Consider the following 17,817-nt stretch of genomic DNA (forward strand, 5'->3'; position numbering starts at 1 on the left):
CCGATTTTCCCGGACATGTCCGGCTTTTTGGGATTTCCCCCCGGACGGGGATTTGGAGCCCAAAAAGCCGGACATGTCCGGGAAAATCCGGACGTATGGTAACCCTAGTTAATCAGCCACTGGTAACAGGGCCTATGTGCATTGTCTGAAACTAGATTTAACCAGTCGGCTTCCTACCTTGTTTTTGTGGTACCGTGGTGTCCCCCTGATCTTTGATCTGAGCTCCTGCACTCCAGGTTCCCGAGGGCGTGCAGGAACTCCTAGGTCTGTACCAGGGGAGAACAGTCATGTCTTGGCTTTTCCTTTGGGACCTTCGGGTGCATGCCTGTTGCTATGGTAACTCGCCCGTCCTGGGCTTGACAGCTTCCCTGTGGACTTATGCCAACACTTCAGTGATTGCAAGAGGTTAAGGGATACTATAGTGACCAGATGTCCCGTTTTTATAGGGACAGTCCCGATATTTGGGGCTTTTTCTTATATAGGCTCCTATTACGCCCCCACCCCTGTCCCAATTTTTCACACTTGCTGTCTGGTCACCCTAAGGGACACGTAGCACAAGTGAGCAGGGGTACATAAAACGCAGAGGCCAATTTAAGAGATATAACTTGTATTATATCACAATTATGTGCTTAATACACACTGATATCCATATGGTGCAGATAATACACTATTGGTAATGTGAGATAGATAGATAGATATCTGCCAGCCCAGCGTATATTAGTCAACAACACGTACCTGTGTGTGCACGCGCGCACACACACACTCTCTCTCTCTCTCTCTCACACACACACACACAAGCAGTGTGGTCAGGATCCTGTCTGGGGAAGGTACAAAGACACCCGGTAACATTTTCGAAGTTGGCTGCGTCCCTTAGCTGGTCTATTGACTTTCCCTGGGACTGTCAATGAGACTCAGGCCCTTCTGCAGTGGTGACCACGCTGGGCGAAGGTGCTTCCCAGACCCACCTCTGCAGAGGTCCCTTTGTGCAAGGCCCCAAAGCAGCTTGTGGCCCAGGGTCTGGGGGAAGAGCCGGCAGATTTCTTTACCGTTTCCCAGCAATGCGCTGTAAGGTGGCCTCTGACGACACCACCCCGACAGCTCCCTGCAGCAGCAGGTGACACACGTTCTGTGCTGAATGCGCCACCGAGCCCCACCCCTGCATCACTGACAGGAAGCAGCTATTCCTGGCTTATTGCTGCAAAGCAGACAGGTTCCCTCCCAGTGACTTGAGGTAACCAGCCCAAGGCAGTCAGTGCCCCGGGGCTGGTTGCATGGGAGGGAGCAGAGAAGCGCCTCATTGGGATGAAACAGCAACCGCTGGCCAGCCCAGCACCTGTGTCTCCCGCGTGGCCTTGGGAGCTGCCTCTCCTCACTTGGTCACATGGCTGAGCCTGCTCCAGGGTGGGGCCTGCCTCACCTCTCACAGGGCTGCTCCCCTGCCCAGCGCTGCCCAGCCATGCTCTCTCCTGCTTGCCGGCTCTGGCCCCGCTTCTTCATGGGCTGCTGCTGCCACCCTGTGTAAGTTGACACCGGCCCTGAGTGGCCAAGTGGCCAGAGGTGCCCAGGTGCTCATGGTGGTGGCACCGTCCCTGGGGGCTGGCACTAAGTGTTTGCTCCCTGCCGCATTACCTGGGAGTTCGGGGAGACTTCCAGACAGCAACATGTAACTGAAGTGCAGCCCGTGGTGTAACCTGCTGGCACTGCTGCCCGTTCTCTCTCTGCTCCTCCTCTTTGCTATGATACCTCCCTCCCCCCACACAATCCCTCCCTAGCACCCCCAGCACCCCAAGGCAGCTGCCCAAGCAGCATCACAAGGTCCCTGCCCTGGCACATGGGTGGGAACAAAATTTCACCTGCCTGAATGTTGGCAGAGACCAAACAGAAAAGGCCCCGGGCCCTGGGGAGCCAGTTCTAGATACATTTCAGAGCCAGCAGATAAAGCTCTGAGCAGCTTCCCAGTGCTGATAAGGAGGAAGGATGCTGTCATGTCTCAAACAGTGACAACAAGTGCTGAAATCCTTCGCACGCAGCATTGTCCCTAATACAGACCCTGCTCCGGGGCTAACCTCCCATTGACTTCAGCAGGGCCAGGATGCCCCCCTGCCCAGTTCAGGCCAGTGTCCCACCAGGAAAGGCTGCAGAGGTGGGGTGAGCGATGCAGCTGGGGTTGGGACCTGAAACCAGAAGTGTGACTTTCCTCAGAGTACAATCTGGATAGCTGAACAGCGGTGTCCCCTTAATTCTCCAAACGTGAGTGCCTTTTACACTGCTTCGCTGTGAGAGCAGCCACTCCTGGCCTTGCTCACACACAGCCTCTAGCATGTACGTTACCCCCAGCAGAGATACATGAGTGCTTCTAGCCAGCCACTCCTGATTTCTATTGCAAGTGACACTAGCAACTTCCCAGTCCCAGACTTGTCCCCGGAAATGTGCATCTTACACTGTTCAGCTCTTTCCTCCTGGACAATACAAGTTCTTAGAAAGTCCATCATTTCATCAATAGAAAATGCTATGCACAGGCCCTGTTATCTCAAATGAAGTTTCCCAAACACTTCGATCCAAGCACACACTGGTTTAGATCAAACAATAAAACAAGTTTATTAACTACAGAAAGATGGATTTTATGAGATTACAAGTAACGAGCCATAAAAGTCAGAATTGGTTACAGAGAACTAAAAGGTAAAACACAAACTACTACCTAACTTAACAAGCGAAGGGAATTCAAAGCCACGTGCTCACAGCAGTCTGGCAGGATTCCTCCCCAGCCAGGAGACCTCCCCCATTTCAATGATGCTTTCTTTGTCTTTCAGATGTTGTTGATGCCATGAGTAGAGATGAAGGGAGAGATTATTTGGGGTGTGTGGTCCTCATTTTTATATCTTTTCTTCCTCTTTTCTGGTACTCCTTTCAGCTGCTAATCTGCTCTTCAGATGGGGTTCAGGTGACAGCCAGTCTATCTACACAGTATCCTCCCCGCCAGCTGTTTGATTGCCAAGATGTAAATTTCTTACTCACACCCTTCTTCCTGCCAAAGAATGGCTGCTTACTCAGGTGATGGTCCATCTGATTTTGTTGACAACTGGCTGAGGAATCTGATTGCCTTTTGTCTCTGAGGCTATGTCTACACTACGGACCTTACAGTGGAACAGCATACTGCTACAGCTGTGCAACTGTTAGGTCTCCCGGGTAGCCGCTCTATGCTGGCGGGAGAGAGCTCTCCTGCCAGCATAATTCAACCACCCGCAATGACCGGCATTAGCTATGTCGGCAGGAGAGCCGTCATAGTGCTGTCCACACTGACACTTTTGCCAGTGAAACTTATGTTGGTCAGGGGGATGTTTTTTTCAAACCCCAGGCTGACAAAAGTTTTGTTGACAAAAGTGCTAGTGTAGACAAAGCCTCAGGAAGTAGTTTGGGCTGCTTGCCCAGATTTGAAATATGCCTTAGCAACATCAGACAAGAGAATCTTATAACTTTACATACAATGTTGCCACACATATTTTACCAGGACAATAATGATCAGCGAATTATGAGTTTTCTAAGGACACGTCACAAAGCATACTTTGTATACAATTTATCATAGTTTTGTAGAAAGGATGAACACAAGATTACAGACTGTTATAAGGAGCATCTCTGCTTCCAGGCCCCAGCCTCATCCTGCTGAAAGTTGTGGTGTGTGGAGGCCATGAGCCAGCGGTGGGCGGGGGACAGCCATGCCATCTGATACACTGAAAACAAGCGTTTCCTCTGCTGGCGTGTCATGGGACAACCTGGTACTGCTGGGGATACCAGTGCACTCCTAGTGGGGCAGGCGGAGAAACCCGTCCAGATGTATCTAGTGCACAGAGCTGTGATGAGCAAGGACAGGCCACCAACTCAGGGCCTTCAACCACTAAAAAAACCCCAAACCAACTGAATGGTGCTATGACCTCATGTGCTAGGTTGCAATGCCACTCGCGCAAATGTGGCCCGGCCGCCCCCTGTCCTGGCAGAGGGGCAGCCAGGCCAAACCCGAGCGGTGGGGGGGGGGGGGGGGGAAGGGGAGGGAGAAGGGTGGGGGGGGGGTCAGGACTGGGGGGAGCCAGTTTAGCCCTGATGGTAGCAGAGCGCTGAGCTTAGGGGGCACCAATGAGTGGCCAAAAAGGTCCCAGGATTGGTGCAAGAGGGACTGGGGTGGGCTATGGGAGAGTGGGAAGTGGGAGGAGATGGTGGGGGTGACTGGGGAATGTTGGGGGGTGGTGGGATGCATTTTGGGGGTTGGGGGTGTAATGGGGATACTGAAGCAGTGGGGTGAGTTGGGGGTGGTGGGGTGAATTGGGGGGTTGAGATATGGGGGATGTGGGGGTGGTGTCCAGTGGGGCTGAGGTGCTGGGGGCTGCGGGGAGTGAGATGTATGTCAGGGCTGTTTGGGGTGTGTGTGGAGACTGTCAGGATAAATGGGGGCTGGTGCAGGGTTATTGAGGGTGTACATGGGATGGAAGGGGCATTTGGGGGTTCATTTATGGTAGGAGGGGCACTTGAGGGGCTGTTTGGGGGGTGGGGTTGGGAGGGACATTGGGGTCTGTGTGGGGAGGGGTTCATGGTGGGGTGGGCTGGAAGGGGCATTTGGGGGGCTGTTTGGGCTGGAGTACGTTTGGAGGGTGCTTTAAGGAAGGTAGAGGTCCAATTTCCATAGTCCTCAGGGCCCGCAAATTCCTATTCCTGAGCAGCGGGAGACTCAGAGCAGGTGGCTGGGGCTGAGTGAGGTGCTCGCCCCTGGGTGGACAGGCCGGGTAGCAGGGAGCTAATGGGCGCGGGTAGCTCTGGGGACGATCAAACCATGGCCTTGCGGGGGGAGGAAACCAGCCAGGCCTCCGTGTAAAGCAGGGAGCATCCAAGGCCCCAGCCCTGTAGGGAGCACCCCAGGGTGCACAGAGCTTTCTGTGGGGTCAGGGCCGAGGCGCGCAGCTGTGCTGTCCCTCGGTTCCCCTGCAGCTCCGTTCTGGTGACACAGTGCTCCAGGTAGCCCCTCGCCCCCCACCAGGCACACCGGGAGGTGGGACTGCCCGCTCCAGGAAACAGAGGCGCACGAGTCAAATCCCCAGCCCCAATCTACCTCTCCATTCTGACTCTCCCCCTTCCTAGCCCCACATTATTCCCCTCTGCAGAGCGTCCCACGTGCCCAGGCGCTGGAGCAAATTTCTCCAGCACGGCCCCTGGTTTCTGCAGCATCTCATTGCTTCACCTCTTCCGCCCTTCTGGGGCCATTGGGCAGAGTTAGATCAAGCGCTCCACGGCAGGGCCAGGCGCACTGCTGGGCGGGTGTGTGCAGTGCCCAGGGCAACTGGGGCCGATCCTGCCTGGGGCCGGCAGGCACCGCTGAAATGCAGCTAATGAATAACCCCAGGGCCGCCCGGGGGTGGGGGGGCAAATGGGGCAATTTGCCCCATGCCTCGGGCCTGCAGGGGCCCCCCGAGAATATAGTATTCTATAATATTGCAACTTTTTTTATGGAAGGGGCCCCCAAAATTACTTTGCCCCAGACCCCCGGAATCCTCTGGGTGGCCCTGAATAACCTTGGTTAGTGTCTGGGGCAGCGCAGCTCACGAAGCGTGCGAGAGCTGGGGCAGTGTGCGCTCGGTTGAGGAGATCCAGCTGTGGAGCAAAGAGGAGATCTGGCCAATCCGGAGTCTGAACATCTCTAGGGAACGCTGCAAAACCTTCCTCTTTGAGAAAGCCTTTCCACCACAGCCGGAAAAAGCACTCTCACCCTGACACCCCAGCTACCTGTCGTCCTAAAACCCAGCCCCCACATCAAAGCACACCGCCCCCCAGAGTAACTAACCAAAGCCTCCCTCCAGCAGCGCACGCATCCCTCCAGCAGAGCCAGAGACTTCGCTACAACTAGTGATAGGACATGGACAGTGCCCGGATACCATGGTGATGGGCAGCAGGACAAACCCTAGGAGAGAGAGGTAGATAAGATACAGGGATGTGTGCTGAGATAGATAGCAGTGCGGCTGGGGATAGATTAGATAGGGGGGTGGAGGGGCTAGCTGGCTAGGGGATAGATTAGATAGGGGGATGGAGGGGATAGCTGGCTAGGGGATAGATTAGATAGGGGGTGGGGGGGATAGCTGGCTAGGGGATAGATTAGATAGGGGGTGGGGGGATAGCTGGCTAGGGGATAGATTAGATAGGGGGTGGAGGGGATAGCTGGCTAGGGGATAGATTAGATACGGGGGTGGAGGTGATAGCTGGCTAGGGGATAGATTAGATGGGGTGGAGGGGATAGCTGGCTAGGGGATAGATTAGATAGGGGGTGGGGGGAATAGCTGGCTAGGGGATAGATTAGATACGGGGGTGGAGGGGCTAGCTGGCTAGGGGATAGATTAGATAGGGAGTGGAGGGGATAGCTGGCTAGGGGATAGATTAGATGGGGGGTGGAGGGGATAGCTGGCTAGAGGATAGATTAGATAGGGGGGTGGAGGAGATAGCTGGCTAGGGGATAGATTAGATACGGGGGTGGAGGAGATAGCTGGTTAGATGGACAGATAGACAGAATGTTTGTACCGTGCTTTGAGCCCCGCCAGAGACGGGCAAACGGAGACCGGCGTGAGTGAAAGCGCTGCTTTATGAGTAGTGCTGAGCAGATGCAAGAGCTAATTAACCATCAATACTAGCTGCCTTCACCGCAGTCTAAAGCCCCCGCACTTGGGGCCCCAGCTCCCACTGATTTGTACATGTTCCTCGCTAGGGCCCTGCTCTTGCTGTGGGGAACAGATGGGGGGACCCAGGATTTCCTGCAGGGCCTGTGCTGGAGAAAGCCACTGCAGTCCTGTACCAGCCCCTGGGACGCACAGCCCCGGCAGTGGCACGGCGTGCTCGCCTCCCCGGGGAAAGGCAGAAGATTGGAGGGTTTAGACATTGTATGTCAGCGAGGCCTGTTACTGCTCAGTGCCTCAGGTGCGATCGCACACACAACACCCTGGATGCCGCTGCTGCTTGTGGTTTCATGACGCTCTAGCCGGTTGGCTAAAGCGCTTGAGACAAGTTTCTCTCACGGGCGTGGTTTCCATTTCTGGCTTTGAGCTGCAAGAGGACTCTCCTGGGTGGTTTTGGGGGACTGGAGGGAAGTAGGGGGCCCAGGGGGCAGAGGCTACTCATCTCAGTATCGGAGTCCCTCGTGAGACCAAGGTGCAGGACCCTTCCTTTCTGTGCAGCTGGTTTCACAGTGGCGGGGCTGGGTGCCTGTGTCTGTGTCGGGCACCTCACACAACACTTGTCTGAACCACCGAGTGCTGCTGTGCCCTGGGTCGGGCTCCACTGCAGCAATATTAGGCCCTTCCCCCACAACGCCCCCTCCCCAGAGCTGGGCTCCGGCTGGAAGGACAAGCGTGCTGGGGAGTGGACGGCCGGGAGTGACCAGACTCTAGCCCCATTAGGGCTTCCAAGACATGAAACGAACCTGTGATCCGAGGAGCAGGCAGTGCAGGGAGGTGCAGCGTGGCCCCCCTCCACTGCCACCGCCAGAGCCATTGGGATTTGGGGGGTTATGTCCAGATACGAGGTGCTCCTGGAGCCCACATCTCCCAGCGCACAGTGATGGAGGCTAGGAAGTCTCTCTGCCCTGGCCATATGGTGCCTCCTGTACCCCAGTTAGCTCTGACCTCCCCCACTCCCTCTCTTCTCTGAATGTCTTTTCTCTGGGAAGGCCAGGCTGACTTGGCATGACCAACATCGTGCCCTGAATCCCTGCCCACCCTAACATGCAAAAATAGCAGCCAACTGCCCCCAGGATCTCTCTGCGGGCTACATCAGTGCACTGGGAGTCAGGACGCCTGGGTTCTGGTCTGCTCTCAGCTGGCTGGCTAAGTCTCCCCATCTGAGCCTCAGCGCAAGCATAATGATTCTGACTTGCCTAGTGGGTACCGGGAGGTTTCGCTGATATGTTTGCTAGGCACATGCAAAGGGCTGATAGTGCATTCAGCTCTTAGATCTCTGAGCAACTGCTATAGGTGGGGGATTCAATTTCCTGATGCCCATTCACACTCTAACCACTAGGCCATGCTGCATCCTGTAGTGCATGAAGTAGTGCTCTGAAGTGCGTGTGCATCTCAATGTACTGATGAATCTCACGCCCACCATGGACACATTTCAAGCTGATAACATTGTGTTTTGAATTCTATTTTAGTTCTGCAGCAAACCACACTGAATTCCATTAATCAAAGTGTCAATCTACAGAGTGCTTTTCCCCTGCCCTTCCATCCACCACAAGAAACCCCGATATTTACCCAGAAATATTATTAATAGTTTTTTGCACCGATTTTCAGCTGTTTTTGTTGTAGTAATAAACACTGATAAATTCCTGGGAAAAATTAAATAAAATAAAAACCGAAAACGAAGGGCCCTAACTAGGTCTCATGGGCCCTTCCTCTGTGGTTTATTTGTAGAGTATCGTCTCTGAAGGCTCCCAGAGGCCTTAAGGCCTGAGGGGCCAATGCATTCAAATTGATTGTTATTGCCCTGAGCTCGGCCAGCTTCCAGCACGCTGCATTCCCCACTGTGCCCTGGACTCGTGTGCCTTCTATGAAAGGAAACAGGACAAAATCTCAAGCTCCTTGTGTCATTAATGGGAAGGTCTGAGGTTCCCACACCTCTCAGCTCCTTGTGTTAGGTGCAAATCACATGCAGAGCACAGGAGATCCAGCGTCCTGGGCAGAGGGTGAGACAACTGGAGATCTCACAGCACTAGAGGGTTTGTCGCTAGGCGGGCAGAGGCTAATAATATCATTGCTGTTAGGAACAGAGGGCTGGAAACAGTGCATCAAAGCACCTGTCCATCCAACCCATGATTCTGCCTCCAGCAGAGGACAGAACCTGATCTTTCTGAGGAAAGAGAAAGCCCACTTCCTTCCTGACCAGTGAGGCACAATGCCCCGAAGCATGAGGTCTGATTGTCCTTATTTTAGCTAGTATAACTAGAATGTCCCTGCTGGCTAAAACGTCATCCCATCTCTGTTCAAACCCAGTGATACTCTTTGACTCTGCTAGGAGGATATTGTGCAAGTAAACATCTATTTTTAGAGGATGTGGAGGGCCTGATTTGGAGACTGTTGCCCTTCACAGGGTCACTTTAAAATAACTCCAAACTTGTTAGTCTGGTGTCAAGCTCTTTAGCCATTTCTAGCAACAAAGCCAGAGCCGCCAGGTTCCTCCCAGCAACATGATAGACCCACAAAGAGCTTTGAGTCACTCTCTGGTCGGTTGAGCCATGAGCATTTGAGGTGCAATCCTGGCTCCACTGAAGTTAATGGCCAAACTCTCACTGACTTCGATGGGGCCAGGACGTCAGCCCTGGTATTGGTAGGGCCTAACGTGGTCCGGAAGGGGTGCCAGGTCTGTCACTGGCCAATGGGGAATTTCATTAGTTAGCAACAAACTTGAGCCTCTCCTTTGGCCGCAGGGATGTGATTTAGTCTGCGTCAGCTGTTTGGTCTAATGGGTGTGAATCCACAGAGGCCCATTAGATCGTCCAGTCCTTCCCCAAGGGGCCAGCGTGGGATGGTTCCCCATGGGCCGTTGTCCAGCCTGGTTTAAGTGCGGGGCTCAGGGCAGCCTGGTAACAAGAACCAGGAGTGACAGGTGTGGGGTTGCAAAGATGTGCACAAGGGCTGCATCAGCAAAGGCACTGCATCACAAACAGGGTTATCTGTCTGTCTGTCGATCTATCCCCATCCACCCCCATCTATCTATCTATCTATCTATCTATCTATCTATCTATCTATCTATCTATCTATCTATCTATCTATCTAGTTCTGGTGTGATCACATGTAGAATGTGGTGTGGGCACCTCAGTGCCAGGAAGATGCAGCCAAACTGGAGGGAATTCAGAGAAAACTGACAGTTATTCGGGGGCTGGAGGGCGAGTGAAGGAGCTGACTATGTCTAGCTTCGCTCAGGGATGCCTCGGGGCGGGGCTGGGAGGGCGGGACAGATACTTGTCTGCAGGTGTTTGCGGAGGGGAGGAGCTCCGAAGCGTGACTGAGGGGGAAGCATGAGGAAATTCAGCCCTGAGCAATGCAGGGTGAATGTCAGGGGAAAACCTTGCGAAGAGTGTATCACACGGGGGAGAAGAGCCTCCCCAGGGAAGTGGTGGAAGCCCCATCACTTGGGACAGTCAAAACTGGGCTGGCCAAATGAGTGGGCTCCAGTGGCCAGGGTGGGCGGCAGAAGTGGCTAGCTGCTGGGAGAGGCCTTTCCCACCTCAAGGGTCTGCGTTTCTGGTGGGGCTGAGGTACAGAAAAATCCTGCTTGGATGTGACGGCTCAGTCCCTGACCCAGCAGGAAGCCTCAGCAGAGGTCCCAGGTTTCCTGCCTTGAAAGCAAGCTGCCCTCTCATCCTGATGTGGGCGGCGCGAGAGCCTGGTCCTACACCGACGCTCCAGCCTGCAAATCCTGGAGTTGGGCGGCTGCTCCGCTCTCCTGCAAAGGCCAGGATTGCGGTGACTCGTTCTACGTCCTGCTGGGCTCGGCGGGACGATGGCGGTGCAACCCCCCCCCCCGCACAGCAGCAGGAAGCTGCATTGCCTCTCCCCCTCACCAGGACGCTAACGCCACCTCTCTTCCCTGCAGAGGCGCTGGCCGAACCCGAGCTGTGCTACGTCCTGGACGCCGTCCTGTTCACCTACGGCATCATCCTCACAGTGCTCTACTGCCGCCTGAAGGTGAGTCTCCGGGGGCCTGGCCGTTCTCGCCTCTCTTTAGGTGACCCCCGACGGGGAGCGGAGGGTTACTGTGCCAGCCCTTCCGCTCCAGAAACACCATGGGGTTGGGAGGCTCCATCTCCTCGGTGGTTCGTAATTGTTCAGGGGACAAGGGCCTCTCCCGGGCGAAGCTTGGGGAGCCTCAGCAGAGCTGTGCTGCAGGGGGAGCGGCAGATCCAGACCGAGGTGCACTGGCAGAGCTGTGGGGGAAGCTGGCCCAGCCCGTCTCGCTCCAGCCAGAGCTGCTGGGCTCTTGTTTTTAGGAGCAGCCAATTTACCCTTTGGAAAAAATGAAATCGTAGTAAAAAGAGCGGAGAAAGGCCAGTTCTCAGCACTGCTCTGCTCCCCTTGGCCTCTCTGCTGGGGTTATTCCAGAGGAGCTCCCAGCCGGCACCGCTGACTCCGACGCCTCCCTCCCATCAGCACAGGGGGCGGAGAAGAGGTGGGAGGGGCAGACATGGGGGGTGAGTGGCGTATGAGACACTCCAGCAATACCCAGCTGGCACAGGGGTACATCACCCCTCCCTTCCAGAAAGAAGGGTGACCCAATAGTTCAGGCTCTCGGGGGGAGACCAGGAGCCAATTCCAGGCTCTGCCATACATCTACGCCGGGGCCAGGAATGTGGGTCGACAGGCGTGGAAACGGCCGTGTAGCCAGGGGTAGCGCGGCAGCAGCTCGGGCCTGTGCCTGCCTGAGTACAAACCCACCCGGAGCCGCTGGGTACGTACTAGGGTGGCGAGCCCCAGCTGCCGGGCTACACTAGCTGGGGTGGAGCTAGTGCATGTCGGGCCGTCTGAGCTGGGACGCATGCTCCCTGCTGCGGTGTGGACGTATCCCGTGTGCCCTGAGGCAAGTCCCAGAGCCCCTGTATGGTGGGAGGGATAGCCCTGCTCTGCCTCCCAGGGCTGTGTGAGGGAAAACACCGCCAGGTTTGGGAGGTGCTCAGCTACGGCAGTGACGGGGACCATCCCGGTCCCAGTGCAGAGAGATATAATTGCATGTGGTCCAGACTTAGCTGCTACAGTTTAGTGCAGCCCCAGGGCTGCTCTATAATGCTGGCTATTAGAAGTCCCCCCCGCCCCAACCCTTCAGCTGAGAATCTGCCCCCAAAATGTTTCGGGGCTATTTGTTGTTTTAATTCATTCTTTTCATTTCCTTTTTCAGCTCCAGGTTCGAAAAGCATCAAAAGCCGACCCCAGCGCAGCCTATAGCGTACGTCCTTTCTGCTTCCTGTCGGTTACTCCTTTGCCAGGGCCTTGTGGGCGGAGTTGACAGGCAGCTAAAAGCATCCACTGCAGCTGTTGCTTTCGTCGGTGTCTCATGGACCCTCAGTCCAACAGGGCCCAGCTCTGCGGTGCCGCTTTGGTTGTGCTGCACAGCACAGCTCTCCTCTGGGGGTCCACTGGGAGGAGTGGGGCCAGGGGCTAAGGGCTTTGCTGCGGGAGGGGGGTTACTTTGTATGGGCACATTGAGGATGAGTTTGTTCTGTGCTGATGTTTGGGGCCTTACGCTGCAGTGCAAGGAGGCCGTGTGGAGCAGTGGGAAGCACTCAAGGGACCCAGATCCTAGTCCCGGCTCTGCCACTAATTTGCAGTTTGACTGCAGGCAAGTCAGTTTCCCTGTCTCTGAGTGTGAATAATGGCGCTGACCCACCTTTGCAAAGTCCTCTGAGGTCTGTGCCTGACGTACCAGTGCCGTGTCCCGGGGGAGAGTCCCGGCTCTGTTCTAGTCCTGCTGAGGTTTAGCCTGTTCCCGTCTTTTGCACCTTTGCCCTTCACGCCCATTCTTGTTTTTTCATTTGTTGTCCCACTTGGCTTCTGGACTCTGTAGCCCCTCCCTCATTTGAGGGGGTGGGGTTATTTGTCCTCAGTGGGCTTATGCCCCCCCGTGGCACCTTTCACCAGCGTTAAACTCACGCGCACACACATATAAAAAGACAGGAGCAAAGCTGGAGGGGGCAAAGCCCTGGACAAATCCCTGTAGAGTGTCCAGTGCTGGCTGGGTGCATGGGCTAGGTGGGAGATGCCTCTCCTCCTCTCACCTGAGCAAGGTGAAATAGAGCCTGGAGTAGAAACCCTTGAGCATTTTGCAAACCCTCATTTCCATCCCCTTGGGCTGGTGAACGCGGCTCACGGTGTCCGGTGCCCGCCTGCCTAGGGCATTCCCCATTCTCAGGCTGGAAGTGGTTTGTCAACGTTCAGTTAACGTGGTCGTGCCCCTGGTTGGAACCAGCCACCCCGACGTGTTGGGAGGCAGGTTGTGCTCAGGGTGTCTCCCTCTCTTTGGAAGCCTGGGAAGTTTCCTGAGAAATCCGGCTGGAGATTTGGGACTCCGATCCCCCCGGAGAAGAATCTAAGCTTTTGGAGAAGCCACCAAGTGATTCCAAACATCCTGAGGCTTGGGTGCCCCTGGCTGCAAAATGAGCCCCAGCCTGATTGGGGAAGCCAGAGAGACTGTGGCTGAGAGGAGCTCAGCTGCTGTTGCTGGCGGTTTGAGCTAGGAAGATAGCACAGGCCACTGCCAGGCAGCGCTGGTACAGAGCACGCACAGCAGTAACTCACACCCTGTTAGCTATGTGGGAATAAACCACCGAGTAGCATGCGCACCCCATACCAAAGGAAAAGGAGAAGCCTCCCGGAATGGGCAGCGTGGAGGTTTTATAGCAAACACTTCATGCCAGGCAAAGCTGATTGCCTTTTGCATGCAATTCTGAATGTCCCGGGTCAAGAGAATGCAGCAGAGGCTGGATTTCAGTGCAGTGTTTGACACATCCTCTATCAAAATCTTCCTTGAAAAGGCCAAGTAAACTGGCACTGTCCCATGGGCTGAAAACTGGCGAAAGGGGTTAAAAAAGACACATGATTAACAGCAACGGGCTGGGGGAGATGGCAGGATCAGTGCTGGGCATTGCCTCATTTAATACCGTAATGGTCCAGAGGAAGAGGGCAAAGGGCACAGCACTGTGATGCATATTGATACTAAGTGGGGAGCAGCTGTGAGGCCAAAGGAAAAATAGAGCAGACCTCCTGGGCGGGGAGAGAATCGCCCAGCGCTCAGACAGAGTGAGTGAGAGAATGCAAGGGGGCTGCCCTGCTCTGGGGCGCCAGCCAGAGGAGTGCAGACAGGAGCTTGCAATGCCGGTGTGATCTTGAGCTGTGTGGACAGACACATCGTATCATGGGGCCAGGAGGCGATACGCTCTTTCACGGCCAGTGGCAAAAGCAACCCCACAATATACGACATGGCATTGTAAGCACCTCGGTATCATGGAGATCCTGGCAAAGAGGAGTGGGGCCTGGAAGCATTAATGGCTGAGTAAGCTCAATCATAGAATATCAGGGTTAGAAGTATCAGAGGGGTAGCTGTGTTAGTCTGGATCTGTAAAAAGCAACAGAGAGTCCTGTGGCACCTTTAAAACTAACTGATGTATTGGATGCATCTGACAAAGTGGGCATTCACCCATGAAAGCTTATGCTCCAATACATCTGTTAGTCTTAAAGGTGTCACAGGACTCTCTGTTGCTTTTTACTGGGTTAGAAGGGATCTCAGGAGGTCATCTAGTCCAACCCCCTGCTCAAAGCAGGGCCAATCTCCAGACAGATTTTTGCCCCAGATCCCTAAATGGCCCCCTCAAGGATTGAACTCACAACCCTGGATTTAACAGCCCAATGCTCAAACCACTGAGCTATCCCTCCCCTACCTGTCTGCTGTAGCTAGTGGGGGGCAGGGGAATAAACAACAGCTGAAAAAAACAAGACCGGAGGAGAATTCTGTCAGGGGTGGGGGTGGAAAGGGGTAGAAGGGGAAGGAATGGGATGAAATAAAAAAAACTGTAGGCCCAGGATAGTTCAGAATTTCCACTTCTGCATCCGGCCAAAACCACAAAGTGCAGAGGCAGCTGCATAGAAAGAAAGAAAGAAAAAGAAAGGGGATTTTTCAAGCTTCCAAGAGTTCCAGCTTTGGGCTGAGAGTTGGTGATGGTGCGGACAGGCCCCCCAGTTTGTGTCACAACACAGTGTGGGGGGAGGAAGGGGCTGTTTTTGGTATTTTGCTTCTTGTTCTTACTGACTTATCTCTCTTTCTCTTTGTGCAGCAGAAAGAAGAAGGGATCTATACCGTAAGTATCCAAACTTCCCCACCCCGTTTGCTGCCTTGTGCAATCATTTGCATGGGACTTGGTCCCTTTCACCAGCTCCCAAGGTGCCAAGAAGATGCAAGTGATCTGGGGACTACATGGCAGAGCTGTATTTTGAATGAATTAATCGATGTTATTAAATAATATCACTGGGGTCTGCCTGAAAGTCATCTCCGTCTGATGACTGTGGTAACAGCCACTGCAAGGCCTGTTTGCAGTCCGTTTCCTATTAGGCTGATATCCACATCACCAAACCACCGTCAGCACTAATTGGACCCCTCGCTGGAGGTCAGCACAAAGACAGAGCTTCCCGATAGTGCCCCTGTAGGGCAGGGCCATTGCCAGAGGGAGATACGGCTGCTGCCTTGTGGGTGACCGGAGGGCACGAGTCTCGGGGGTGCCAATTTGGTCCCTCTCACCAGCATGAAAACTCTGTGTTTGGGGTATTTTTGGATGGGTCCCGCAATGCAAACATCGGCTGTGCAGCTCAGACTCCGCTGCTTTGCTTATACCCGGGAGCCCTTTTCTAGGTTCTTCTAGGCTATTGAATAAGGAGCAGAAGGTTTTTCTGGGCAGTGTCACAAACCGGCCCCTGCTCTGTGCACCCGGTTCAGCCGTGTATTAACATCTCATGAGACCTGCAGGGAACGGCCGAGACAGCTGCTGACGTTCCACCTAGAGTGAAGAGCTGTCAGATGAGGCTGAGCTCTGGGCACATAAAGCAGGGAACACTCCTGCACTGCAGGGACGAGATGGACGACATGGGGCCTGGACAGGCTTTTCCAGCTCTAGTCTAACCTGGAGAAAACCCCCCACCCTGCTTCTGGAGTCGGATTTGGAGCTCAGCCACCAGCTCCATCTCTTCCAGAGATTCCACTCCCCTAGCCCCAGGCTTAGTTCATTTGAATTGTTTCAGGAGTCCCATTCGGAACCAAAATCCTAATCCCCACTCCCACTTCTGTCTCCTATGCTTCCTTACAGGGGCTCAGCACTCAGAACCAGGAGACCTACGAAACCCTCCGGACCAAGCCCAATTAGGAGCCCCAGGCGCAATCTCTGCTGAAGGAGGTTGAAGGCGGAGCAGGTGTCCCAAGAGTGATTTATATGAGTTCCTCCCCAGTCCCAGCAAAGAAACAACTTTGTTGAAACCAGTGGTTCCCAGTTGCCCCCACATGCTGAAGTGTTGGGGGTGGGGGTGTTGTGCCCCTGCTCGTTTGCATGGTAGACATCCCCCCCTAGCTGTACATTGCTCCGAGATGCTACAGGATCAGCCTTTCCTATCCCGCCTCTCTCGTGTTTCTGGTGCTGAAGACCTGTAGATGTTCTTTCCCTTGTGCCTGTCACCAATGCCGCACAGCGAGTCTCTGGTGAGACGAAGGTGGGGTTCCATGCACGGTTCCCTCCAGCAGCAAAGCACCTTGTCTACCCTCTACAGCCAAGAACTATAATGCAAACATCTAACCCCCCTGAGCATCTCTTGGAAACCCCTGGACCAATGGAGAATCATAGAATTGTAGGACTGGAAGGGACCTCGAGAGGTCATCTAGTCCAGTCCCCTGCACTCATGGCAGGACTAAGTATTATCTAGACCATCCCTGACAGGTGTTTATCTAACCTGCTCTTAAAAATCTCCAATGATGGAGATTCCACCACCTCCCTAGGCAATTTACTCCAGTACTTAACTACCCTGACAGGAAATTTTTCCTAATGTCCAACCTAAACCACCCTTGCTGAAATTTAAGCCCATTGCATCCTTGTCCTGTCCTCAGAGGTTAAAGGAGAACAATTTAACCTCCATCCTCCTTGTAAAAACCTTTGATATACTTGAAAACTGTTATCATGTCCCCTCTCAGTCTTCAATTCTCCAGACTAAACAAGCCCAATTTTTTCAATCTTCCCTCATAGGTCATGTTTTCTACACATTTAATCATTTTTGTTGCTCTTCTCTGGACTTTCTCCAATTTGTCCACATCCTTCCTGAAATGTGGTGCCCAGAACTGGACACAATACTCCAGCCGAAGCCTAATCAGCGCAGAGTAGAGCGGAAGAATTACTTCTCGCTTGCTCCCTGATAATGATAGTGTCTGTCCTGGGGAGCAGGGAATATTCCCTTATCTGTGCTTGTAAGTCACTGGCTTTGGTCGCCTTGATGACTTTGCCTTGGTGCACAGAGTTGGCCCACACCACAGCGTCTGTGCTGTCGCAGACAGAGACTTAATACAATGCTGGCTCCCTGCTCCATATTTGCCACATGGCAAATATTTCCCTGGCTTAGTTAGTGCTGCCACCTCCATGGTGGCTGTTGGTTTACCAGTGATGGAGAAGTGGGTATAACATTTCCCTTAGATGACTTAATGGCGTGGGGTAAAGGGAGGCTCAGTTTGGACTCAGAGGAAAGGCATTTGCTAGGTTCTGCTGTCACCCTTTGGCTGGTCTTCCTTTGTACATGGGTAGGCTTAGTAACTCAGATTGATAAAGGGAGTGATGAGGCCGAGGATAGCACCTCCCCCTTTCACTGGAGATGTAAAGAGCTGAAAAGCTCTTGAGACCAAGGGTTTGAGATCAGAAATAGAACTGGACCAGACTGAGACTCTACAATTAGCTTTCACCTCTAGGTTCCCAGTTCAAATCCCATCCTGGCTGGAGGTGCACAGATCATTTCCCTCTGACGCTGAATAAATACCCCCTGGGAAATGGGTTGGTAGGTTTCAGTTCAGGTCCCAGTGGACCAGGATGTATGTACTTCTCCTGCTGGTGCCTGTGCTGCCTCAGGCCCATCACTAGACAGAGGCCTCCACCTCCAGGGTGGTCGTTCAGCAATCCACAGCAGTGAATGTACAGCACAATTTTTATAAATTATTGACAAATGTAGGCCCAGATTTTCAGAACTGCCTGTGCATATTCGGGTGCCTGATTGGCACCTGCATTTACTGTAG

The 17,817-nt window shown here is 53.9% G+C and overlaps 1 protein-coding gene across 2 annotated transcripts in view; it reads left to right on the plus strand.

Annotated features, from left to right (window-relative positions):
* FCER1G (Fc fragment of IgE receptor Ig) overlaps positions 1-16,504 on the plus strand; it is a 27,012-nt gene extending 10,508 nt beyond the window's left edge. Inside the window, exons 2-5 of one of the 2 annotated variants that reach the window (XM_034756856.1) lie at positions 10,615-10,706; positions 11,911-11,958; positions 14,843-14,863; positions 15,863-16,504. In XM_034756856.1, coding sequence (XP_034612747.1) covers positions 10,615-10,706; positions 11,911-11,958; positions 14,843-14,863; positions 15,863-15,919 — 218 coding nt within the window. In that variant the 3' untranslated portion in view covers positions 15,920-16,504. Of the gene's footprint in view, positions 1-10,614; positions 10,707-11,910; positions 11,959-14,839; positions 14,864-15,862 lie in introns of both variants that reach the window. The other variant, XM_034756855.1, reaches the window with a different exon arrangement.
* The last annotated feature ends 1,313 nt before the right edge of the window (positions 16,505-17,817 follow it).

Source organism: Trachemys scripta, chromosome 24, assembly GCF_013100865.1.
Source record: "Trachemys scripta elegans isolate TJP31775 chromosome 24, CAS_Tse_1.0, whole genome shotgun sequence".
Taxonomy (NCBI): Eukaryota; Metazoa; Chordata; order Testudines; family Emydidae; genus Trachemys; species Trachemys scripta.